Below are 26,041 nucleotides of genomic sequence, written 5' to 3'. Positions count from 1 at the left end.
TCTGTTCAGGCACAACGTGTTGTTTTATGGTTATTCAGCACCAAGTCGACTTGAACTGTAGACAGCAACCTAGAGATGCTGTCTTACTTTATGGGAGATGACTATAGAGAATGTAGGGCAATGTCGATCCAAGAGATGCTTCAGTTTGACATACTGATGTTGCTCTATGATGGACCTCGTGGTTGCACTTGGTTGTTGCTGGTCATGAGTTGGATTCAGGACTGGACAATGTGATCTTACTAAATAGTGCAGACATTGATATTATTGCCTTCAGCACGCCTTCCTACTTTGTGTCAGCCATGGCAATTTGGTTCAGCCATGATTTCCCCGGCTTTCTATAGTCACCATTGTTAACAGCAACACATAAACATTACAAAATCACATTCATACTGATACTGTATGTCTGCAACCCATTTTACCATATAGGGTGTGTTACTGTACAAATACACTGTATGTAAAAGACAAAGGTGTTGTTCGTAATTGATTATTTGGAATGGAAGTCAAGGCCATTTTTATTTTATTTTTACTGATCGTTTGTGCATTTATACGTCTGGAAGCTAAAAATAAATTGTTGTGTTTCTAATGACTCTGTATATTCAAACTAATCTGTCCAGCGATGTACATTTATTTTTTGTTTTAGTTCCTAGCTAGAAACTGACACAGGGGAGATTGAAGAAGTGTAGGCAGACTCCTGTGACACACCCGTCTTTGAGCCACTTGACCTTTAACACATCACAGGCAACACAGCTCCATACTGGAGGTTCAGTGTTGATTGAAAAAGAGGCACATCTCTCAATGACAACACCACATTCCTGCAAGTGCCTGGGAGACAGAGGGGTCACTGTGTCTCTGAGAGCTGAGAGAGGCTTGACCAATTAATTCCACCTAATTTAGTGGGCCTCAGTCAATTGTGGCTGCTGTTTGGGGAATCCCAGGCTCTGTCACAATTACTACAGACGTGACCCAAACTCGAACCCTTCCATTCTGGTATTCAAAGAATACAGTGCAGCACACAGTGGAAATGTTGCAGTATTAAGCTTTATCTCAAGATTTATCTTGTGTGCCTTCAGACGAAAGTACTTGCATAATTACATTTCATTCAGAAGCAAACCATAGACTATTCTGTGTTGTGTCCAGAATAACATGAAAATCATAAATTTTCACAATCACCTCAATATATGACAGCAAATTCTGTATTGCATGGATACTGTCCCAATAAATACACTGCATGGAATGGCTACGTGGTATAAGGTGTACTGTATAAATTAATAACTAAATGATGGATAAAGTATTCTATATACAGGTAATTACAACTGGCAACCCACTGAAGCTAGGCAGGTGTGAGCCTCGTCAGTACCTGGATGGGAGACCTCCTGGGAAAAACTAAGGTTGCTGCTGGAAGAGGTGTTAGTGGGGCCAGAAGGGGGTCCTCACCCTGCGGTCCATGTGGGTACTAATGCCCCAGTATAGTGACAGGGACACTATACTGTAAACGGGCACCGTCCTTCGGATGAGACACAAAACCGAGGTCCTGACTCTCTCTTTGGTCATTAAAAATCCCAGGGTGTTTCTCGAAAAGAGTAGGGGTGTAACCCTGGCGTCCTTACCAAAATTTCCATTGGCCCTTACCAATCATGGCCTCCTAATAATCCCCGTCTATGAATTGGGTTCATTACTCTGCTCGTCTCCCCACTGATAGCTGATGTGTGGTGAGCGTTCTGGCACACTATGGCTGCCGTCACATCATCCAGGTGGGGCTGCACATTGGTGGTGGTGGAGGGGGGTCCCCATTACCTGTAAAGCACTTTGAGTGGAGTGTCCAGAAAATTATTACTTGAATTACAACACACATTTATGAAGTTTCAGTCCAGAATATATGAGGAATAGTTCAGTATTTGATTAACATGTACTACTTAGATATACAGAATACAGAATTTGAGCTGGTATTAGTTATAAACAACTAGCATTGAGAGACATGAATATTTAAGAACTAAAGCACATTGCATAGCCTGGTCATAACTGTGAAGCAAATATTGAAAGTTAAAAATACCAATGCCTGCCAAATAGTTCCACTGAGAACAGACACAGGGCTGAACCAATTTAAGGGAGCTCAATCTTTTGGCATTAATCATTGTACTGTTTGATCAACTGGTCCAAAACCATCGGTTTTACTAGGGACTCTCCTAGAAATGATCACCTACAAGGATTATCACAGCAGCCAAATAGTGAAATTCTGCCAAGATGTATTATAATTTGATAATCCCACTGGAACACATCAAAATGTAGAGTCTCAGTGCTCAGTACCAATAATACTATCAATAAAACCAGACACAATTGTCATTGCTCTGTTGCAGCTGGAAGCAAATTCTATATTATACATTGTTTTCTCTGATAAAGTGCATTTCTGCGAGGGCAGGTATGCTTACCATATGTGGAGCATTTTAATCATGTCTGTGTTGTATAAAGAGACTCTTGGTGTCTTTCTCTCTATGACAATGGTAATGATGTACTGTAGTTCAAGTAGGTGGCTGTGTTAGCATGTGTAGGCTGCTAAGGAACAAGTAAAGGTTTATTCCATTCTGAAAATAAAATAAAAGACCCAAAGAAGGCTCCACAGCTGAAACGTTTCTTTTCTTCTCTTTTTAGCATGGAATAAACCTTTACTTGTTTCAATGATAATGAGTTATCATGCCTAGTAAGGAATAATAAATACTTGTAATGTCTGTTCAATAAAATGTGCAACAATTTTGTCATTTACCCAATAATAACATTGTGAATTTCTTACAGTTATAAATGATGTTCAGTATACAGTACATATACACATTAAACCTATATAAAGATTAGTATATACGGTATACACGTTAAAGAAGTATATATTACAATGCTCCTTTTTAGTTTTTCATTTTACTGAAATTAAAACAAAGCGAAACTTCAATTTAAAATATTATTCAGAGTTTCTTACATATACTTTCAGAAACTGTAGCAGCTTTCTGTGTGTTACAGGTATGGAAACAGCACAAAGACCTATAAAGTCAGAGTGGGAGACTATCATACACTGGTGCCAGAGGAGTATGAAGCAGAATATGGGATTGAGCAGATTGTCCCTCACAGCAATTACAGACCCAGCACCAATGACTACGATTTGGCTTTGGTGCAGCTGGTGGGGCGCAGCGGGAAGTGCGTGTCATTCAGCAGCCATGTGCTGCCAGCTTGCTTGCCCCTGAGGAGAGAGAAGGTTCTCAAGGTGGCCTCAAACTGCTTTATCACTGGATGGGGGGATACAGGTGAGCATTAACCTAAGATAACAGCACTCTTGTTGTGGGAGTCAGATTTATTTTTTCTTGGTCTACTAAACAGAAAACAAGCAAACAACTCTTAAATGTTTTACTGTGCATGTTTTATATTTGAGCATTCATGTAGCTTTCATACACAGAGAAAAAAGCTTTAAATTGGTCTTTTATTAACATAATTTCCTTGTTATTGTTATTTCTCATGATCAAGAGTTCCTTTTAAACCTGGCTGATAGTTTAAATTAGGAAAGACTAACAGCAGCCTCACTTTTATAAAGTACCACAATTATACTTAAAAGTCTATACTACCCTCAAAGTGATTCCCCGGGTTCCCTCTTACTGTATGTCATTTTTCTGTTCTGCTCCAAATTATGAGCTTGATAGTTATGTTGAGAGCAATCAATTAAGATGGTTTAGTGAATCTTTTCCTAATTTATGGGTTTTAAAAAAAGAAATGTCTAAGAAGACATACCATTGAGATAACAGTAGAGTGAACTGCATTTACAGTATGTTGGTTAAGAATGCACACAACTGTGTATTCATTTGTATTTGTTTAGTTCAGGACTTGTTAATCCATGTCCATGTTCTGCCAAATTATCAGCTTTAATTTCCTGTTCTGACAATTTAAAATGAAGGAAACAACTTTGTTGAGTTATCTTTTCACAGACATTAATTGTAGGCTTTATAAGCAGCTTCTGTAGGATGACTGTTGAAGTTGTGAGCATTTTCCTTTGGTTGATGCAGCTACAGCGTGCAAATGTATTTAAGAAATGAAAAAAAAAATAGTGTTAATCCAAGTATTCAAAGTTACTAATTGAGTAACAAAGAACACAACAATAACGGTGATCGGTCACATTGCCTTTTTTGTCTCTTTACAGCATCTATCATCTATTTGTTGAAAGCACTAACAATGGAATAATAAAAGTTCTTTTAATCTAACCAGCAATCAGTCAGCACCAGTCCTTGACTTTTGGCCAAATGTCAGCTCTTTGTCCCCAAGGGCTTTGATTCAGTAGAACCTGGCAATTCAACTTTAATGCTCTATTTATCCACATAAAACACAACCCCAAAAATGTATTAACTTTGCTGAATTCATGACCTGACAGACACTTTAAACCGGCAATAATTACACATAATGTTCCACAAATCTTATATACAAGCATATTGTTTATTCTTTACATGATATTGTATACAAAATAATTACAGTGCCCTTTAAACCTTTAAACTGGAACCTGCCAGGCACAGCAGAGGAAATTGAATTTTGTAACTTAATAACCTGGTACGAACCTTTCATGTCTTGGGATTGGCCTCATTAGAATGTAGCAGTGTGTTGTGAGCAGAAGGCTGTTAGGCCAGCTGCACTTTTATCTCCTTATTATTTTCTCTTTAATACTTCACTTTCAGCTCCTTCATGATTGATTCTCAAGAGAAACTGATATTCTTTACTCAGTTTCTTCATCAGTCATGTTCTTGTCATTTAGGATAGATAAATGACTATGACAGATATTTTTCCAACTCCACATTAAGGAGGTCTCTTTACACTCATTAAGCTGAGTTGTCTGTAGTATTTTCACAGCTGCTTTCTGTTTCAGGAAAAAGTACTTATTTGGCCCTTTGTTTCCATATTAGAGGGGTCCCACAGATAAAATGGTTTTAGTTTTTCTTTGTATTTGCAGATGATCTAAGGCCTTTGTGATTGTATGACTATTCTGTAAATTTTAGCTCTGCATCTGCAGAAAAAATATATTTTCCGTTTTAAACTAAATGCCGCTCCCTGCTCTTTAAGAAAAAATGAAAGTAAATTATCTTAAGAACATTGGATGGTTATGAATGAGAAGTGTGTTTGGTAGTTGGTAGTAGATTGATCCAAAGTCCTCATCCAGCCACATCTTCGAAGAAGCCAGGGTTTTGTCTTCAAAAGGTTGGGTAACCCACTATTCTTTGGTGAAAGAAGTGCCTCATATTTCTCGTTATAAATGCACTTCCACGCAGCTTCATCTTTTATCATACATTAAGTTTATCTTCTTTTGGATTGCCAGTTGAACCCTATATTCCAGACATTACTGGTTCAACTATGAGACTTCACTGGTCACCATACTTCTCCCACTGGAAGGGGACAACTGGTCTGATAACACTGGGGTTGGCCACCAGGGTCATTTTCAGCTTACACGGTAGGTAGGTAAGGTTCCCTTTTCAGGCCATAAAGCCCCATGGGGGAATAGGGGGCAAGGGCCAACATTTTTCTCAACCATCCGACACTGGAAGTGGAGGTGATGTGCTCACTCCGGACGGTCTATTAACCACAGAAGGATCAACCCCAGGTACTCATTTGGAAAGCAGGCTGAGTGGACCTGGGATTTCAGCTTACATACATTACTTAAATTTTCAGCTACAAGCTACGTACTAGCAACAAATCAACCTTTAAACACAGTAGAGCTCACTTAGATCAACACCTAGTGACAAATGTTAATCAATGTTAATTGTTTTGTAAGCTTAATAAAATGTCAGTGTGTCTGATATGATTCTTTTGTCATTTTCTTCATAATAAGGCAAATTTTTTGAAGACACTTTTAAGTAATAGGTAAATAGGTAATAGGTAAGATAAACAAAAGCAATTGCATGGTTTAGTAGGCAATACTAGCACTAACAGAGTATCTAACTGACATTTACTTTTCATTACTTTTTTGTTTGTAGCTAATCAAGGGAGACTACACTTTAAACACTACATATGTACTGTAGATAGACAATGAGAAAACAGAAAAGGTAAAAAAAATGGTCTATAGTAAAGAAATAGCTTCAGCAATTGAACATTCCACAGGGATCTGGCATTCTGTCTTTGAAAAGAAAGTATATAAGAAATAACAGATAAGAGTAAAAATAGGCTACAAGCACCTAGAAGCTTCTGTTTGAATGCTTTTGAGGAACATACAAGGCATCCATAACACACTGTGCTTTGATTACGGTGTTAAGGGAATCTTCCCAAAATCTCTGTAGGGTATTTCTTTAGTTGTTGGGTACTGTATTTGAACTTGAATTTGGCTTCTTTATGTTCACAGGAAGAACATATTCCAAAACCCTTCAGCAGGCGGCCATTTCTGTGCTTCACAAGAGGTACTGCGAGGAACGCTACCTGAGCCAGTTCACAAGCAGGATGCTCTGCGCTGGCAACACACAGGAAGACAAATGGGTGGACAGTTGTCGAGGGGACAGTGGGGGACCTCTTGTATGCGAAAGGCCTGGAGGAGCTTGGGTGGTGTATGGTGTGACATCCTGGGGGCATGCCTGCAGGTTACAGGACTCACCTGGTGTCTACACTAAAGTATCAGCCTTTCTGCCCTGGATCAAACGAGTGACCAACCTCTGAAACACATCATAACAGCACCCAGGAAAGTGTCTACGTTACCACAACTCAGCTTACGGCACATCGGAGATAAAAAATATCTAAAGACATTTACAGACATTTTAGAGTTCTTGTGATATTCCTCTTCTTTGTATAAAATACAGAACCTCTTTGCTTTTAAGGGACCATTATATTTAAAATGAAAAATCCATAAAGTGAACCCACCACTCTCATGTTCTTTCTTTATACCTAAGATGAAGTTATGTATTTTGTACGCAGATTCTGCTTTGGCAAAATTAAAAGAAAAATTCTTACATGTTAATTAACAAAGGGTTTAAAGTGTGAAACAAGCTACCCTGCCATGTCATCAAAACGGATACCTGGCTTCTTTCAAAATAGTTAAATGAGATCAATTGGCTCAATTAGCTACCAGCTATCAATCAGTTAATAGTTGGTAGCTATGAATGGATGAATGGTCCTCTATTGTTTGTAACCATTCTTACATTCTTATAGTATATTCTTTAAAGGCAAATGAATAATGACACTTAGTAAGTATTGCATAAAATATGTATCCAAGTTCCAGATGACTAACACCTTAGTCATTGTGATGACACTGTAATTTGATTTGTTTGGTTTATTTATTGCTTTTCTTTCAGTATTGTTTTAACTGTGATGATATGGTGCTATGATGTTTTGTACAGTGTTATGCTACATGCAGTGTATTCATGAAATTCAGGTTTGTCTGTTATTGCATATTCAGTGATCCAGTCCAGTCAGATAAAATGATCATGCTCCTTTATAAAATCCTTATATTTGGGTTTTCTTCAAATTGGAAAAGAAAGTACTATTGCAGATTATGTCACAAGCAAATATATTATTCCTGTGGTAACACAGGATTACAATTCATGACATAACTATTTTAGAACAGGTGTTCATGTTTATAGTTTCATGAGATTTGAATGATTTGCATTATTACTGTGAAATTACTGACCTGGTATTTATTTTTAGGTTTCATAGAGAATCTGAAGCAAACTAATGCACATTTTTAACATATGACACTGAAGTGTCAACTGCACTACCACTTAAAGTAATATTACTGGGTAAACTGAAAATGTTTTGACACAATTCTTCAGTCTGTTCCGGTATTTTTCACAAGCCTTACACATAAATATGTAGTTTACTCTCACTGCATTGCACAATAAATAAAGCTAAAAGAAAATCTGATTCCTTAATTTTATGACAACTACCAAGTGTTAACTACAATACCAGGAGACAAATAAAAACGCCATGCACAATAGTGTAATAACCTTGTGATTTGTGATAATTTAACTCAATATTTCTGCTATTGAGGAGATTTTTTTCAAGTGCAGTAATCCACTTACCACTCACAGCCACTCACAGGCGGCACAGCCAGACAGAAAGGTTATATATTTACTGTAATTTTCACTGTGGCTGTGAAGTACATTTATTTTGGAGGATATCTATTGCAGCTGCACTGTTAAGCACTTAAGGTTAAATCCACCAATAGCATTCATGGGGTCATTTTTAGTGCATAAGAGAAGAACTGCACACAAACCTTTTCACTAGTTTTAGCATCCCTGGGATGACATAATGATAGCTAGCTAAATCCAGTTTCTTGCATATTATAACCACTTTAAAGGCAAAAATAGAGCACAATTAATATATTTCTGTTTACACCCAGGGGAAATCATGTACTTTCAGTTCTCTTCTATCTACAGAAGCCCGGAGAAATGTCATCCTAATGAGTCTGTAGGCTCTAGCATGGATGTTTTTTTTATTTGATTAATTGAAATGACTAATGTCATGTTCTGAACATTTTTCTTGTATATTGTTAAAATAGCAGCATTTAAAAGATAAATAATTTAGGGTAAATCTTGAAAAACACTGAAGTGTGACATTTTCTTATTGGCTTTTATTAGGAATGGAAATGATTAACAATGATGTACTGTACACACATATGTTTTTCATTAAATCACATCTGAAGGTTTTCTTATTTCACAACTAAATGATAATAAAACCCTTGCTTTCCACTTTTCACCTACAGTCTGATTCCACCTTATTGAAAATCAAGCTCAGCTAGCTCAGTGCTTGATCTTGGGAAATTGTTAGGTTCTTTCCTGCCTCTAGTGTACCTAACAGTATGTCTAGACATCTGAATGAGAAATATGTCACAGCTGAGTTTTTAAATTAAATAAAACAGCTCAACTGAATTTCAAGCTGCTTTCTGGATTCTGGAAAAGGTTTTAAAGGACCTGTAAAAGACCCTGCATATACTCTAAAGGAAGGAAGAGCCTTTTCATTTGTAATGTTAAATGTTAAAGTTAAATGGGCAAACATTTAAATATTAATGGAATACACTTTAATTTTAATTTCTCTGCAGTATAATGATGTGAAAATTTTCTTTTTTTAAGGAAAACAATGTGTTCAAATGCATATGGCAAATTAATTTAGTCTCATTTGTATCCATTAAAAAAAACGAATGTCTGAATTCTTTCACAGATTTTTTAATGTGATTTTTTTTCTGATCATGACATTCCACCTTAAAATGATAAAAAACATTTAGTGTATTACCTAAATGAAATCTGACTGTGACTATTTTCCAGTTATTGTAAATCTTATAGTAGGCTAAACTATAAAATGCAAACAAATTTGTTATTCAATGTATCAGAGATCACATTTGATTTAATAAAACATCTGAAGTATCTGCATAACATGAAAATCCTACCATTGGACAAGGTTAGGTTTACTAAGGCACACATTCTTATGAGGCAGGATTTAAAGAGAACCTGTACATTACAATAATAATCCCTAGAACAGTGGATTTTTAGAATTTCCTTACATTTCCCTGCATAATATACAAGACAGTGCAACTGCATATACTGTTGCTGTTTGTGCATGTTTTATCACAATATATTACTGACATCAGGATTGTTCTCAGGTAATGTGCATTTACAGTATAGTTCACACCATTAACAGAAGACCATACATAAAATGGAAAAAAAGTTGGTATCAAGATGAAACATTCTTAAGGGGGGCTGGTCCTGTATAATATATATATATAATTGATTTTCTCTGAAGGTACTGCACAAAGTGCTCTATACTAAAACAGGATATACATACCCCAAAAATATTTTTCTAAAATAAATAAGGACTCAAAATGCCCGTGTTGGACTGCTGGCTTGTCCAGGTGGTGAGAAGAGTTGCGTCCTCTAAGTCTTGCATTATGCCTAATGCCTCCAGCATAGGCTGGTGCTTATCCTGACCATGAAATTGTATGGATCAATGGAAGACTCATAGCTTTGCCTTCCTCATACCACAGTCACATACCTGACACCACATTCATGACAACCATTTTGTATGAGAAAGGTTAATCTGCTGAATATACTAGTGCATCCAGTAAGCATATGTTCCAATTCAGAAAAGTACCAAGAAATGTAAAATGAAATTAGAATATTCTGGCTGGATTCTGGCTTAACATTCGACCCACATGTGCAGCATACTGTCAAAACATCTTTTTTTCACCTTAGAAATATCGCAAGACTACGCCCTATGCTATCATTAACTGTGGCTGAAAAGCTGATCAACATATTTGTATTCTCTCGAATTGACTACTGCAATGCTCTACTCGCTGGGGTATCTAAATCTACTCTGAACAAACTGCAGTATGTCCAAAATTCAGCAGCCAGAATCCTGACCAGGTCTAGTGCAAGTGTTCACATTACACCTATCCTGGAGTCCTTGTACTGGCTTCCAGTCAAATTCCGCGTACACTTTAAATCCTCATGCTCACCTATAAGGCTCTGCATGGCTTGGCACCTCAATACCTGTCTGAACTATTATCTCCCTACTCCTCACCTCGCAACCTTCACTCTTCTAATTTTGCTCTCCTTACTGTCCCCCAAGCCCATCTACATTGAGCCCCCAAGCTCTGGAACTCTTTGCCCAAGGATGCCAGAGAGTCACCTTCTCTAAACTCCTTCAAATCCAGACTCAAAACCCTCTTCTTCAGAAAAGCCTTTACTTAACTGGTTCCATTCTTCACCCCTCTGCTCTTCTTAGTACCACCTTCCACGGTCTCCTCTATTGTTATTGTTGTATTGTTGTAATTGTAATTGTGTCTTATCTTGTGTTTTTGTCTTATTTATTGTTGTATTCTTCTTTATTGTTATTGTCATCCTGTAAAGCGCTTTGAGAAGCCACATTTAAAGGCACTATATAAAATAAAGTTTATTATTATTATATTATTATATTTCTAAGATATAGACAAGGACATGAGTACCTTTGTCTCTTTTATCCAAATCAGCCATCCATCCAGGACTTCAGCACTAATTTAAAAATCTAAATTTAATGGGTAATGTAAATAAACCCATATAAACCCAATAAACTGTCAGGATGTAAGAGATGTGTTTGAAATGTCTAATTAACCAGTGCTACAGTACAAGGACAGGTAGAAACGTACAAAACAATAAACTAATAAATCACTGAAACACCCATTTGAAAAAAAGGGAATGTGTGGAATGTGACCACACTTTCATAATAGAACATTTTGCTTATTAAGGGGTAGCTTCAACTCTCTCCCAGCCACCATAAAATTATTTCACATGGGATACCAATCAAACAAAGAATGCCCAGGACATAACATTTCAGGAAAGTCACTCAAGCTTAACACATCACAACTGTAAAACAAGAACTCTGCCAGGGAGGAACCATATCTAGTTCATCCTGTTTATTAGGGAAAGTAAAGATGTTTATGAGCCCTGGGGTTAAAGAGACAGCTCATCCATTATCTAAACAGGGACAGGAAAACAAACTTTACCATTGTTCAACAACTTACAGAAGTGTTTCCAAGGAAGAAGAACTGAAACAGCTCTTGCTTAGCTTTAATAAATCTCCCAGTATGTTTACAGCACTGTAATGAAGGTCAACCCAAAGGTAAAAAATGGACTGGTTTACAACCCCATCATAAAGAATTACACAATTATAGAAAAAACAAATAGCTACACCGTTGTATCGTTCCGCAACATAATTGCAAAATGTGTATTAGGTATACCTCTACCCATATACTGTAGGTTGGTTGAACTTATATATATATGAACAGACTAATAGACTTAATATCTTGAAACTTCAATAGGGTTATCTGGGGCTTTAAAATGCATTATATAGAAACTGCCAACCCACAATTGCATATAATGCCTCAGCAGATTAAAATGAACACTTGTACTGTATCTCATGCATTAAGCATGACGTACTTAAGTTGGCGTAATGGTGGCAAGGCTTGCTCATTAAATAGCTTCACATGAAAAAGAAAGCGATTGTCTTCACAGATACACCCAGATAATATATAATATCTAATATCTAATATATAATATCTAATATATATCTGTGCCCAGATTCAGAGCAAGTATGAATATTAAAGAATGATGAGACAGATCAGAGGTGCCACATTACCAGTGGCTGCAATCATTGAGTTGTGTCTTCCCATCTATCTTTTCATTCATTTTCTAGCCAAGTCATGGGGTCATGGGGGAGCAGAAGCCTATCTTGGCAAGTAATGGGGACAGTCCATTGCAGGGAACACACACCAGGGCCAATTAGCCTTCTGTATGTCTTTGGGCTGTAGGAAAAGACCCATCCGAACACGGGGAGAACATAAAACCCACACAGATAACACCCCAGGTTTTCTAAACCACTTAGCCATCATACCATCCTCTCCCCATCTAACGCAGGGAAAAAATCCTTGATAATTGTTGCACCCTAAGCAGTCTGTTACTGTGAGACTTCCAGCATTTGATAAGCTCCTAATAATGTCAGTAACAATTTAACCTGGCTCCACCTTTGGAGACGTTAACTCACTCTCACATCTTTGTTTCTTCCTTTTTTAGGAGCATAAACAGGAGCTTCAGGTTTTCCTAACAAAAGACAAAAGCGTGAGCATGCCACACCCTTAAATACCCTGAGAGGCAAGGTAATCACCCACAACTGACCCTTATCACACATATAGCCAAATGTTCTCATTTTTTCTATCTTTTATTCCTGAGAATGTCATTACTTTACAGGAACATGCAGCTGGAACTAAAGTTTAGAAGACTGCATTATAGTGGCTAGACTTCTCCAAACACTTGGTTCAATATAGTTGTATATTTCCTCTATAATCCTGCCTCACATGAATTATTCATTCATAATTCTCCACATTCCAGCAGATAAAAAGTATAGTGGTATTATGCATTTATTGGTCAATTAACTCCCTGAAACATCTTGGACATATGATGCAAGTGCTTATTTTGTTCTGCCAGGGTAACGTAATATTACATTAACAGTTTAAGAAAACTATTCAATAAAATCAAAAATGTATTTTAAACATGATAACTGTTCATTATTGTACAGTATGTGAAAAGCATCCTGCAGCAAATAACTTAAATGTAAAGAAAAAAATCCTTTTACCAAGACTTCAAACACACTGACAAAGCATTTTACTCCCCCTTGTGACCACTTTATGAATCAGCACTAGTCACAAGACCTTCCCAATAAACTGTGTACAAGACGATCCAAGATGCAGCAGCTGAAAGGAGCTAATGTGTATTGGGATTTTTTGTTGTTGTTAAATAGAAACATTGTTCAATTTAACCAAACTCCCATTACACAACACAGCATCCTCAATCCACAAGATGAAAATTACTTTATTTAAAAAAATGTAAGCCCATATTATATCACCTTGTACTTGATAGGAATCTGATCTGGTTCCAGCCTTTATACGTTTCTTTACACAATACATACATCTGTAGGAAATGGTATTCTGATGAGACAAAAACATACACTGAAAGCCATCATGTAACTTTTTAATATGCACTTTGATTTTCAAAAAAAGAAATATGACAACCATACAAAGCCGATTCATTACAGGAGACAAAAATTACTATTCTTACAACAGGTAATAAATGCAAACAAAATAATGCTATAGGTCCGTTGGTCATCTTGGCCAGACTCATTAGGCGACTTCTTTCTGTTCAGTACAGGGACTGCAGAAGTTGAGGGCAGGATAAGCAATTCCAAACTGGGGAAGGTTTTAAAACTGCAAAACCGACAATACAAATTTCTGAAAAATCTTTCTGCTTAGAATACAGGGCATGTGCTGTAGCCTGAATTATACCTGTAGCAAGCTTTGGTTGGAAGCTATACAGAGAAGCATACAATTGGCAGGGAGATGTCATATGTTAACCATGCAGCAGCCAACAGCTTTAAAAACCCTCCATATGACACAGGAGCCCTGCTGTTTGCATTCGGTACAGAAATGAGACAAATATCCTGGCAACAGAAGTTCCCAAGGATGTATGCCAGCTGTTTTCAACATTGCAGGTCTAGCTGTGACAGAGTTGAAGCAGTGAGCCTAGCTGGCAGTTTGAAAAGTGAAAAATAAATTCTGGCTTCAGAGGCAGATGTATTATCTCACAAGATGGACAGTAACGGCTTCCAGTTGGTATTCATTGCATACTGCAAACCCTGAATACTGATTACATCTCTGTGATGTCCCCATTGGGCAGATCCAAAATTCCACACACACAGTAAATTCTGGACTGGAAAAAAAATGCATTTTAGTTTAAAAAATAAACCACTTGTACAAACTACTTGTATACTATATTTTGTAACTTTCTTTATTTTTCTAAGGACAATAATTATTTCATAAAAGCTACATAAAAAAGAAACTACTACCTCAGATCTCATTACAATGCATAAGAAGTAAGTGCGTTCTAAAACCATTAAAACGGTTTTTATGTTACTGGCAGTGCTTGATCTATAAAAGAATGTTGGAAAAAAAAATGCTAAATCATGAATAAAAATTTATTTTCATGTTCGTATTATGAAGTGCCTTCCTATAAGAGTGTTTTGTGTACAATAAGGTCACTTTTTAAAAAATACCGGTGTACTTTCTTGAGTCACATTTTTCATTGAACTTAATAACTCTGTTGTTTTACGGTTTTGGTTGTACACCAAAATATGTTTACAACACAGGGATAATGTCCCTTGCTCTGACACTGTAGTACTCAATACTACAAGAAAGAGGCTTGTCAGGAACAAGAACTCACTGTCCCACGCCTAGGAAGGGAGTCTGCCATTGTCAGCACAGTTCCCATGGTAACGTGGAAAAGAAACCCAAGGCAGAATTTAACAAAAATCAAAAGCAGATTATTTCTAACTAATCAGGATTGTTTCTACCATCTTTCCTGGACATATATTCCATGTTTACTTTGAGATACTACACCACCAAATGTCATCAAATTTAAAATGGTTTTCATGAGGATTTCTGAAAAGTTGTTCTGTTTTCTGACATACACAAGAGTGTATGTGGTATTTATTGGGACCACAGTGAAATTCTTTAAATAAAAACATTTGGTAATTAAGTAATTGATAAATGTAAAAGCTACCCAGGTGCTCAATTTTTGAGCAGTTAAATCTGCAGTGGTTTCTTGAAGAAAAACAAATATACTGTAGAACACACTTACCATTAATATTCAATCTTAATAATTCAGATTCAGACCCTTCATGCAGCTCTAAATCAGTCTTCTAAATCTTCCAAGGGCTTTACCTTGAATAATAACAACCAATAATTAATCATCATCATCTGCCTGTTCATTGTTTGTAGAGTAGTGTTTCAAAGTGCTTTACAGGACTTGAAAAATAGAACAAAAAACAACGGTATTTACCAAAAATAATAAAAACGGTGATTATAAAGAACAATAGTTGAAGTTCCAAAATAAAATTTGTGAACCCCCTATACTGGAGTATACCCCCTATACCATACACTACGAATGGGACAAAGGTCCATTTTATATTTAAAAAGTGATTTGATCTTCATGAAAGTCGTAATAAAAGATTAAGTATGCATATCTTATGGCTTTGCAATATACATTTGGATTATATACAAAAAATAGTTACCTACTAGGGGTTCACTTATTTCACATATGCTCATTCCTAATTATTTATATTTATTCTCCTTCATTTTTTAAATGAACATGCATTTCAGGGAATTTTCTGCACTAATATTTTGGAGAAACAAAATATGTGGGACTAAATTAACAGCTGATTGGTGTTTATCTTGAGAAAGGTCTCATTAAATCTAATTGTCTCTTAAATACACTGAATTGGTAAAAAATAACCTCTTTGGTTATTAAACCAATTGGTTTTAAATACTCAAGGATATTATGTTAAGACATTCTAATTCCCATAATTATATTTGGGGTTTATAAACTTTGTTTCCTGACTGTAACTTAAGTAGTGATAATAGTAAACCAACTTTTAACAACATTTGGGATAAGTCTACTTTATTGTCATACTTTATCACTCTGTAGACTTCTTAAGTAAATTATCTAGAATGAGAAAATGTTCCTTGTTCTTCTGCCACTTCACATGACAACACAACATGATAAAAACTTGTCAGGAACAAGGACTTGCTGTCCCACGCCTAGGAAGGGAATCTGTCATTATGAACACAGTTCCCATGGTAACGTGGAAAAGAAACCCAAGACAGAATTTAACAAAAATCAAAAGCAGATTATTTCTAACTAATCAGGATTGTTTTCTACCATCTTTCCTGGACATATATTCCATGTTTACTTTGAGATACTACACCACCAAATGTCATCAAATTTTAAATGGTTTTCATGAGGATTTCTGAAAAGTCGTTCTGTCCTCTGACATACACAAAAGTGTATGTGGTATTTATTGGGACCACAGTGAAATTCTTTAAATAAAAACATTTGGTAATTAAGTTATTGATAAATGTAAAAGCTACCCAGGTGCTCAATTTTTGAGCAGTTAAATCTGCATTGGTTTCTTGAAGAAAAACAAATATACTGTAGAACACACTTACCATTAACATTCAATCTTAATAATTCAGATTCAGACCCTTCATGCAGCTCTAAATCAGTCTTCTAAATCTTCCAAGGGGCTTTACCTTGAATAATAACAACCAATTATTAATCATCATCATCATCTGTCTGTTGTTTGTAGAGTAGTGTTTCAAAGTGCTTTACAGGACGTGAAAAATTATAAAGAACAATAGTTGAAGTTCCATAATAAAATTTGTGAACCCCCTATACTGGGGTATACACCCTATACCATACACTACGAATGGGACAAAGGTCCTAAAAAGTGATTTGATCTTCATGAAAGTCGTAATAAAAGATGAAGTATGCATATCTTATGGCTTTGCAATATACATTTGGATTATATTAAAAAAATAGTTAGCTACTAGGGGTTCACTTATTTCACATATGCTCATTCCTAATTACTAATTTTTATTCTCCTTCATTTTTCAAATGAACATGCATTTCAGGGAATTTTCTGCACTAATATTTTGGAGAAACTAAATATTTGGGACTAAATTAACAGCTGAATGTGTGTTTAGCTTGAGAAAGGTCTCATTAAATCTAATTCTCTCTTAAACACACTGAATTGGTAAAAAAAAAACCTCTTTGGTTATTGAAACAAATTGGTTTTAAATACTCAAGAATGTTACGTCAAGACATTCTAATTCCCATAATTATATTTGGGGTTCATAAACTTTGTTTCCTGACTGTAACTTAAGTAGTGATAATAGTAAACCAACTTTTAACAACATTTGGGATAAGTCTACTTTATTGTTATACTTTATCACTCTGTAGACTTCTTAAGCAAATTATATAGAATGAGAAAATGTTCCTTGTTCTTCTGCCACTTCACATGACAACACAACATGATAAAAACTTGTCAGGAACAAGGACTTGCTGTCCCACGCCTAGGAAGGGAATCTGCCATTGTGAACACAGTTCCCATGGTAACGTGGAAGAGAAACCTAGAGGGATATACTGTAAATCCAAAATATGCTCTGCACTCTGCACTCTCCAGCAAAACAAACTCCCTAGCTTCCACCGTTATTTTAGTTTCACATGTTTAGCTTCTAAAAAAAGAAATTAGTGCAAAAATGCCCTGAAATGCAATGTTCAATTTAAAAAAATGCAGGAAACAAAAAAAACATGCTCATTCTGTAATTCTCACTGTAAATGATCTGTAGTAGCAAAATGGCATAAAACATTAAACAAAAAAGTAATAATTAATAATAATTGCTTACACTTTAAATAGTGTTTTTCTGGACACTCCATTTAAAGTGCTTTACAGGTAATGTGGACTCCCCTCCACCACCATCAATGTGCAGCCCCACCTGGATGAAGTAGTGAATAGGCAAAATTTCATGGACTGATCTACATATGAGCAGCATCAAGAATAGATATTGTACCTTCATTTGACACTGCTCTTTCAATAATGCACTAAAGATAATTTTCCCTCACTAACAGAAGCTCTAGTATTTTTCCTTTACATTATTTTGGACTTTAAATGCAGTCCTAGTAATAACATTAACATTTAATTGAAAATCTGTAAAAATGTCATTTACATTCGTGTTTGGTTTCACAACAGCACACAAAGCCATCACTTTCAATTGCATTATTATGATGGTAAGTATATTTAAACATTACCTGCTAAACATTTCCCTTTATGTTCATCTTGCTTTTTTCTTAAGGCGATACCTTGAGGGAATAAAAAATGATTCGATTAAAAATAAATGAATGATGTGTCATTCTGAACGGAGAAAAGAAAATAGTTTTCCAAGTAATCGTCCTTATACACTGCCATTAGACTTTTCATTTTCGTGCATGACTAATATTTACAGCCGAATACGACATAAAACTTAAAGGTTGGCAATACTAATAAATTCGCTAAATCACAATATTGAAAATATAATGCAGACTCTGCCACAACTTCAAGTCAACATATGGTCCTATAGTACAGTATGGCAGTATGGCAAGATCAAGCTGTTCTGAATATGTACCGTATCTTAAAATTACTATGAAGGCATAGTTTATTGTGAACATTGTTTCCGTTGGGTTATTTCTAACTTTCTACTCCCGCACATGGCTCACCTACCTTATCATGGCAGAGGTCTTGCTTGGAAAAGCCTCTGCTGTGAAGTTCTTACGTGAAATATTACATTTTGTTTTTCTCCGACCTCTTGGAAACACGAACCTTAATGCCATTTTTTACAGATCCAACTAAACTTACTTTTACACAAAACGGATTAATGAGGATGGTGAAACAACACCTTCGCCCTACTTCATTCTGCATAAGGAACTAAGCAGCGCTGTGTTTTAACACGAAACGCATTTCAGTTACGTGTTGCGCCACCTAATGCACCGGAGTAGTACTGGATGCTTTTCTGCCAGGATGTTGATCTGAAGTCAAAGTAATAAACTGGTCCGTGCTTTCAATTAATCACCTCTCACCATCCCCGCTGTTTACCAGATTAGAATTTCAGAACTTTTGCTTTTTGTTATTAAAAATAACATTTCTTCTAAAAAAAAGTGTCAGACTAGTTGCTTTGGGACTTTATTATAGCATTATAGCATGTTAAAAAGAACCTTTGGTTTTTGAATTTATATGTATTATATCTACGTATTTTAATCAGGATGATTGTGTAGTGGCGTGTATAATTATTTTCAATTACATTCTGAAACACCAGTATGAGCAGATCTATTTGTTATAAGTGTAGGAATATGTGTTTTTTTTTCAGTTGAGGGAAGCATTCAAATGACCATTCATTGCGTGTTTTCGAGAAAAAGTACGGAAACAGGCCATATAGCCCATTATTTCTTCTGGACACATTTCTTGTATACAGGATGCGGATAATGCACACACTGAAATCAAAGTATCAAAGTGCAGATATTTTTATTCCTAATTATTTTCTCCTAGCAATTCTAAAGTAGGTTTTCAGACCAACATTTTTAAATTAATGTTAAGAATGTGAATGAAAGGATGTGAGGTGAGGGAAATAAAAAGATTGACAGAAGAAATTGCTTTCATCAGTTTTTGAACCCTTATTTATTTTGACATATTGTCAAATGGAACCACAGATAACAGTTCGCAGTTTTAATTAATCGCTAGAATGATGCACAGTGCTAAGAAGGTTCAGTACTGCTTGACGAACATTTTATATAATCGCAGGGCAAAATAAAACTTCTTTTATGTATATTTGTGCAAATAGCATGTCATTAAATAAAGAAACGTGCATTAAAATAGTCTCAATTTGCTCTATATAGGACATCCTGTTGTTTTTAGTTAACTGCAAGATTCGTCCTGTAGTTTGATCTGTGAAAATTCTCTCAAAAAGCAGTTTAATTAACTTTTCCCCTAACTAAATTAACCTTGTCTCAATGCCTACAGTCAAACAGCAGGGAGCTAATGAAAAGAACTGAAATATTTAGTTCATCACTCATGCATTGTTTGCACTAATTGTTTTCTAACGCTATTTACTATTTATAAGAAACATGGGACTTTGAGTCCTTTCCTGGGAAGTTTTTTTTACTTAAGTCATGAGAGTTACTTTAAAAATGATCATATGTTTTTATTATAAATAAAATACTTGAGTATGATGTACAAATTCTTCTTTTTTCTCAAGTAAGATTCTTAACAGAGTTATATCTACAGTGCAGAACAGGACCTTCTAAAGATGACAAAAAAAAAATTGTACAGGATCAATTTAGAATCATCCACCAGCAAACCATCCACCCAACCATTTTCTAACCGCTTCATCTAATTCAGGGTTGATGACAGGCAGCAGGCAAGAGGCGGGATACACTCTGCACAGGACGTCAGTCCATCTCTGGGCACAGAAACTAAACAAGCCCACACTCACACCAGAGCCAATTAACCTCCCAGTATGTCTTTGCACTGTGGGAGGAAACCGGAGCCCTTGGAATAAACCCACACAAAAGAGGGAAAACATACAAACTTTATGCAGATGGAACCCCAGGAATTCAACCCAGGGCTCCAGCCCTGCAAGGAAGCAATGCTAAATGACTGTACCTGTCACACCCTCTGAAGCCAGAGGGCGCTCCTACTCCGTCCTGTCCCTAGTGCTTTGCTGTCCTTCCGGTGTCTCTCTCTCTGGGGCTATATATTTCCGGGTCACTAATTCTCCTTCGTTCAGCATTGAGACCCGCCTGAGACCCGCCTAGCACCAGGTCGCCCCACGTCTGCTGCCTGAGGGCATTGGTTTCTATACGACTCCTGAACTGCTGAGCCCGGGCTAAACCCCCATTCCGCCGCTACGCATATGGGTCTTTTTGCTCTCCTGCCTCTCCATGGTTTGTCCCTTCCGACATCCGTGACAGAATCTCCATGTGCACTATCGTTTCCTCTTGTTTGCATGAGTAAATTCCTGGACAGTGCTTAAGATGTTCGAATTATGAGGACTTTTAGGCACCCTCTTGTGCCTAAAACTAGGAGGCAGAACTAGAGGCCACCTTCCCACACCCTTTTAAAGTAAACCACAGGTATTAGTCTAAATATGATGGCAACCTAAAATTATGTATTTTTAGAAAAGACGAGGAACATGTCTGTAATTCCTGACATACTGTAGGAACTTAGTATGCTTGTACATTAAATATATTGGCTTGTGTGAACACAGAGAATTATTGTAAAATGCAACCTGTTCCCAAATTCAAGCAATAGTTCACATACGTATCCCAACATGATTTATCAGACAGCAGTCCAGCCCCAAGTACAGCTTCACAGCTTCATTTGTTAAGGAGAACAAGTTTAGCTGTTATCCTTTCTCATCACTGTCACTAATGCACTTTTAGTAGAAAAGTGTCACAATCATGCTAGTAATACAAAAAAATGGTGAAGCAGAACATTTTACCCCAATCTTTTGGTATATGTTGTTCTTGTCATGTTTGTAAACCCCTCCTCTTAAGGACGCTCCAGCCCTTCCTTGATTTCTACTCATCCACCGCACCTGCTCCCTGTTCCAACCCCCTTTTCAGTTCTCCTTAAAAGCCAGACGCTCACTCTATTCCAGGCTCTGCTCTGGTTTCCGTACCAGGCGAGTCCAGGACCTGGAAGCGCCAGATCCCATTAAGGTTTTAGTTCCTGTTCCCGTTCTCGTTCCGGTCTCAACCCGGTTCCTGTTTTTAACCCCGTTTGTCTTGGATGGACCGCCCGGCTTTGGATTTTTGCCTCCTTTTGGATTCTCTCTTGGACTTATTCCTGGATTGTTTGCCTCGGCCACACCACCCCCGAACACCAGCGCACCATGGACACGCCCCCTGTTTTCATTCCCGACTCACGCATGCTTTTTCCCCCACTCTACCCCGGATCGTGTTGTCTGCATAGGGTCCTGAAAGAACGCTTTTGTGACAGTTCTCTTATTGTTTCCTTAGGTTTCCACTAATTAGAAGAAGGACACCAATTGTTTGCATGGAAATGAATACATTTAATATGCAAGAATCCTTAGCTTATTTATCAATGCAACCCCTCCCCCCCACCATAAGTGGTATAAGTTTCTATTGAGAAAGCATATTGGGCTCCTCACATACTGAGACAACTTTCTTACGAATGTCAGTATATTTCAAGAGAAGAGACAGCTTTTCAGAAATGCAAGGATATTTCTGAAACTACAGTAAAGCAAAAAAGGATAATATTGTTCTCCCTTCCATTGTATGTTTTTTTTTGCCAAACTCATTTATTCATGTATAATAACCCATACGTACGTATATTGTTGGAGAGATATCATCTGAGATTTTCTTTAGCTGTATTTGACAGGCACAGCTCTTTGCCACGGGTTCACTGAATCCCTGTCTTGGTTTTCTGTAGCTGCTAATTATCATCCAGAATCTCTTCATCAATCAGAATCTTACAGATTCCTTCTATCAGCTGCCCCCCATCTGCTGCTGAATGAAAATTTCTCCTGGCAATTCACATCTTCAGTTGTTGCCGCTCATGGTATCTCCTTTTTTATCAAGCAGATTTCACTTTCACTCTGCTGCTTCTAAAAACAGTGCAATGTTAAAAAAAAACCAAGGTCAAAACAGATTTGCTGTTATTACGAAAAGTTATTATCTCACTACATTCCTGAGTCTTATACTCAGATCCGGAGACTCTCAAGGGATAAAACACGGGTCTGTTTCTATGTTTCAAAACAGTAACAATAGATAAAGTGTAGATAGGTTTACAGAGGGAATCCATCCATACATAGTGAGAGCTACAGTACATTAACTTCAACACATTGTAATATGTTATGGAAAGAAGCAGGAGAGCCCTCTGACATTAAATGATCTCAGATACAATTAAAGATACTTTATTTAATTTGTTTGCTATGAATTTGAGATTATATTTTATACAAAAGGACAGCATACTTTAAATATACATATTGCTGTTTATGTTAACACTATTCATATATAACAACTATTTGTTTTTAAAAATCAGATAACAGCAATATGTTGTGTGTTTAAGAAATCAGATTGTTTTAATATATTATTTGTAATTATTTTGTTTTAAAGCAATGTTATTTTATTGCATAATATAAATATTTTTAAACTGATATATCATGTTCACAACATGTAGTGATTGATATTCAGTATATCATTTTTGGCCATATTTTGCTTTAGAGCAACTCACTCCTGATCTAATGACGTGTCATATCCTGTATTCTAAATTTCATTAGAGTAAATAAATTCCTATTCATACCATAGAAGCTCATGTGAGCTAAGCCTTATGTAGATGGAAAGGAGAATTAGATGAGGAAATGGTTTAGACTGTATTTAATAACACTATATGAAGGCTTGAAGTCCACACTGATCAACTCCTGATACTGTCATGTATAAAAATCCAACTCAGGCCTTTTTTATGAGCTGCTACTGGCACATCACTCTACTATGTGGATATCCATTACTATAAATAGGGTACTTTATAAACCTATTTACTGTATAGATTGATCCAAAAAGGTTTTTTTTTAAAGAACAATCCCCAGTATAATCCCTATTAATCAGATGATTAAGTATGAGTAGTCAGGAGGTATGTAAATTTTCCAAAACAATAATCCAAAATTACCTTACAGAGTATTTTGAAACAGTTATCTGAAGGTATAAGAAAACCTTTCAGTGAGCTACTGCTGCTCTTCCAAAAATAAAACAGTGCATGTTTTGCTGTTGTACTATGTTTATAATTAAATTTATAATTAAAAAACATTTTTGCAGTATTTAGGACCTGATATTCCTCTTTGAATATCAAGAAAACTATTTCTTTTAAAAGTATAGAATACCTTATCCATAAGGTAAGATGACATACTGATATTCAAATCGCTTTGATCTGCTTAGCATCAATCTAATGAACTAGAAAACAGGTACTGATTATGTTCATACAGTACGTATGGATTACTTAAAAATAATACATTTGGCTTCGAATTGAACAAGGTTCTAACATAAAGTCATAACAGTAAAGCAGAATAAGAAATCACTTGGTCAAATTGAAGGGTTCTAAGAAGGTTAATAATATAAAGTCTAATGTATACTGCATTTCATGTTTATTTTTAAACAATTATAGATTTATTAAAGATGACACACATTAAATATTTATTAAACATGGCACTTTTTAAAGAATGGAATAGAAGTTCAGTTCAGCTTTTCATAAACGTTTTGCTCTTGTACTTGGAAAACGTGATTTAAATATCATCTGTATAAATTAAAATCTGAAGTTGAAAAAGGAGAAACATGATTAAACATCATGGCACTGGCAGTGATCCCTGCAGTAGATACCAGGCGCCTCTTTAGCTCTTCAAAGAAATAAATATTGAGATTCACTGGCCTGTAGAGATTCTTTTTTTTCCTGCTGAACTGTGTTGAACCTGTCTCATCTCAAATTAGCCTTATGGGTCACCACCTCTATGGGTGGTAAATCATAAACATACATAATATTTCCAGGGCTTCTCACCCACAGTGAAAAGGCTAGTACACCACTCAGTGTGAGTCATTGACAAAGTCACACCTTGGGAACGATGATTTAAATTGACAACATTGTACGTGTGTTTAACACTGTATAGACACAATATATGAGCTTATCTAGCAAGAACGATCTTCTACTAGCTTCTGATTCTGGTTCTTTCTGTACTCATCCTTCTTAATCTCAGTGCTGCTTTTGACACTGTTGACCATGACATCGTACTTTCTCGCTTTGAGACTGTTTGGAGTTTCTGACACTGCTCTCAAATGGTTCAAGTCTTACGTCACTGATCACTCTTGTCTCTCTTAATGGGTATAGGTCTGAAATTGGTCTTGTTAAGTCCGGTGTTCCTCAGGGCTCAATACTGGGCTGCTTGCTCTTCAGCATTTACATGTTTCCACTTAGTCAGCTTTTATGATCACATGGCCTCAGCTATCATTTCTACGCTGATGATATACACTCAAATATACATCCATACCAAACCTGACACTGATGTGGCTGTCTCTATTCTATCTAATTGCATCTCTGACATAAAAACTTGGATGCCTCAAAATTTCCTTCATCTTATCTGTGACAAGACTGACGTCATCAACTTTGTAAAGCCAATCCTGTAACCCAATCTGTAGATGGTTCTGTATTTGAGCTTCAGTCTAAATTGAAAAACCTTGGGGTGATATTCGATTCTGGCTTAACATTCGAGCCACATGTGCAGCATATTGTCAAAACATCTTTTTTTCACCTCAGAAATATTGCTAGACTATGCCCTATGTTATCACTAACTCTGGCTGTAAAGGTGATCTACTGATCTGACTACTGTAATGTAGTCTGTACTGTAATGTACTGCAAATGCAGTATGTCCAAAATTCGGCAGCCAGAATCCTGACCAGGTCCAGTGCAACTGTTCATATTACTCCTATCCTGGAGTCCTTGTACTGGATTCCCGTCAAATTCCGTGTGGACTTTAAAACCCTTATGCTGACCTATAAGACTCTGCATGGCTTGGCACCTCAGTACCTGTCTGAACTTTTATCGCCCAACTCCTCACCTTGCAACCTTCACTCTTCTAATTCTGGTCTCCTAACTGTCCACCAAGCCTGTCTACATTTTATGGATGACAGGGCCTTCTCCTGTTATGCCCCCAAGCTCTGGAACTCTCTCCCCAAGAATATCAGAGAGACCTTCCCTAAAATCCTTCAAATTCAGACTCAAAACCTTATTCTTTAGAAGAGCCTTTACTTAACTGGTTCCATTCTTTACCCCTCTGTTCCTACTGTACTTAGCACCACCATCCACACTCTCCTCTGTGTATTGTAAGTGTGTTTTATCTTGCGTATTCTTTTTATTTATTGTTGTTGTCATTCTGTAAAGCACTTTGAGAAGCCACCTTTAAAGGCGTTACATAAAATAAAGTTTATTATTACTATAAGAAAAGAGGGCTCCAAATTTAGTTTTTAAAGCCAATTAATCTGGTATGTAATATTCTTGGGGTAGTGTACATATTCACACAAAATTATTGATATTACTGTAACTATTGAGTTAAGACAGCAGACCCCTGCATTAAAAGAGGTAATGCCAGTTTAACCTG

At 36.4% G+C, this 26,041-nt stretch overlaps 1 protein-coding gene, 1 long non-coding RNA gene and 2 other non-coding genes across 6 annotated transcripts in view; 1 reads left to right on the top strand and 3 right to left on the bottom strand.

The window, feature by feature from the left end:
• Window positions 1-8,688, top strand: part of prss12 (serine protease 12) — a 40,894-nt gene extending 32,206 nt beyond the window's left edge. For all 3 annotated transcript variants that reach the window (XM_088636359.1, XM_088636339.1, XM_088636348.1), the window contains exons 12-13: window positions 3,004-3,284; window positions 6,347-8,688. In XM_088636359.1, coding sequence (XP_088492485.1) covers window positions 3,004-3,284; window positions 6,347-6,654 — 589 coding nt within the window. In that variant the 3' untranslated portion in view covers window positions 6,655-8,688. The remainder of the gene's footprint in view (window positions 1-3,003; window positions 3,285-6,346) is intronic.
• A 4,785-nt stretch (window positions 8,689-13,473) lies between these two features.
• On the bottom strand, window positions 13,474-18,852 carry LOC148678672 (uncharacterized). Its single transcript, XR_015939640.1, has 5 exons — window positions 18,607-18,852; window positions 18,159-18,209; window positions 17,756-17,845; window positions 16,517-16,600; window positions 13,474-14,222 (listed from the first exon to the last, which is right to left on the bottom strand). It is a non-coding gene; the product is annotated as an uncharacterized LOC148678672 (long non-coding RNA).
• LOC148678674 (small nucleolar RNA SNORA24) lies at window positions 16,025-16,158 on the bottom strand. Its single transcript, XR_015940292.1, has one exon. It is a non-coding gene; the product is annotated as a small nucleolar RNA SNORA24 (small nucleolar RNA).
• Window positions 17,339-17,472, bottom strand: LOC148678673 (small nucleolar RNA SNORA24). The gene has a single exon (XR_015940289.1). It is a non-coding gene; the product is annotated as a small nucleolar RNA SNORA24 (small nucleolar RNA).
• Window positions 18,853-26,041: the final 7,189 nt, after the last annotated feature.

This window comes from Lepisosteus platostomus, chromosome 1 (assembly GCF_059453375.1).
Source record: "Lepisosteus platostomus isolate fLepPlt1 chromosome 1, fLepPlt1.hap1, whole genome shotgun sequence".
NCBI lineage: Eukaryota > Metazoa > Chordata > Actinopteri > Semionotiformes > Lepisosteidae > Lepisosteus > Lepisosteus platostomus.
The sequence above is the reverse complement of the archived record's forward strand: the minus strand, read 5'-3'. Positions and strand labels throughout refer to the sequence as shown.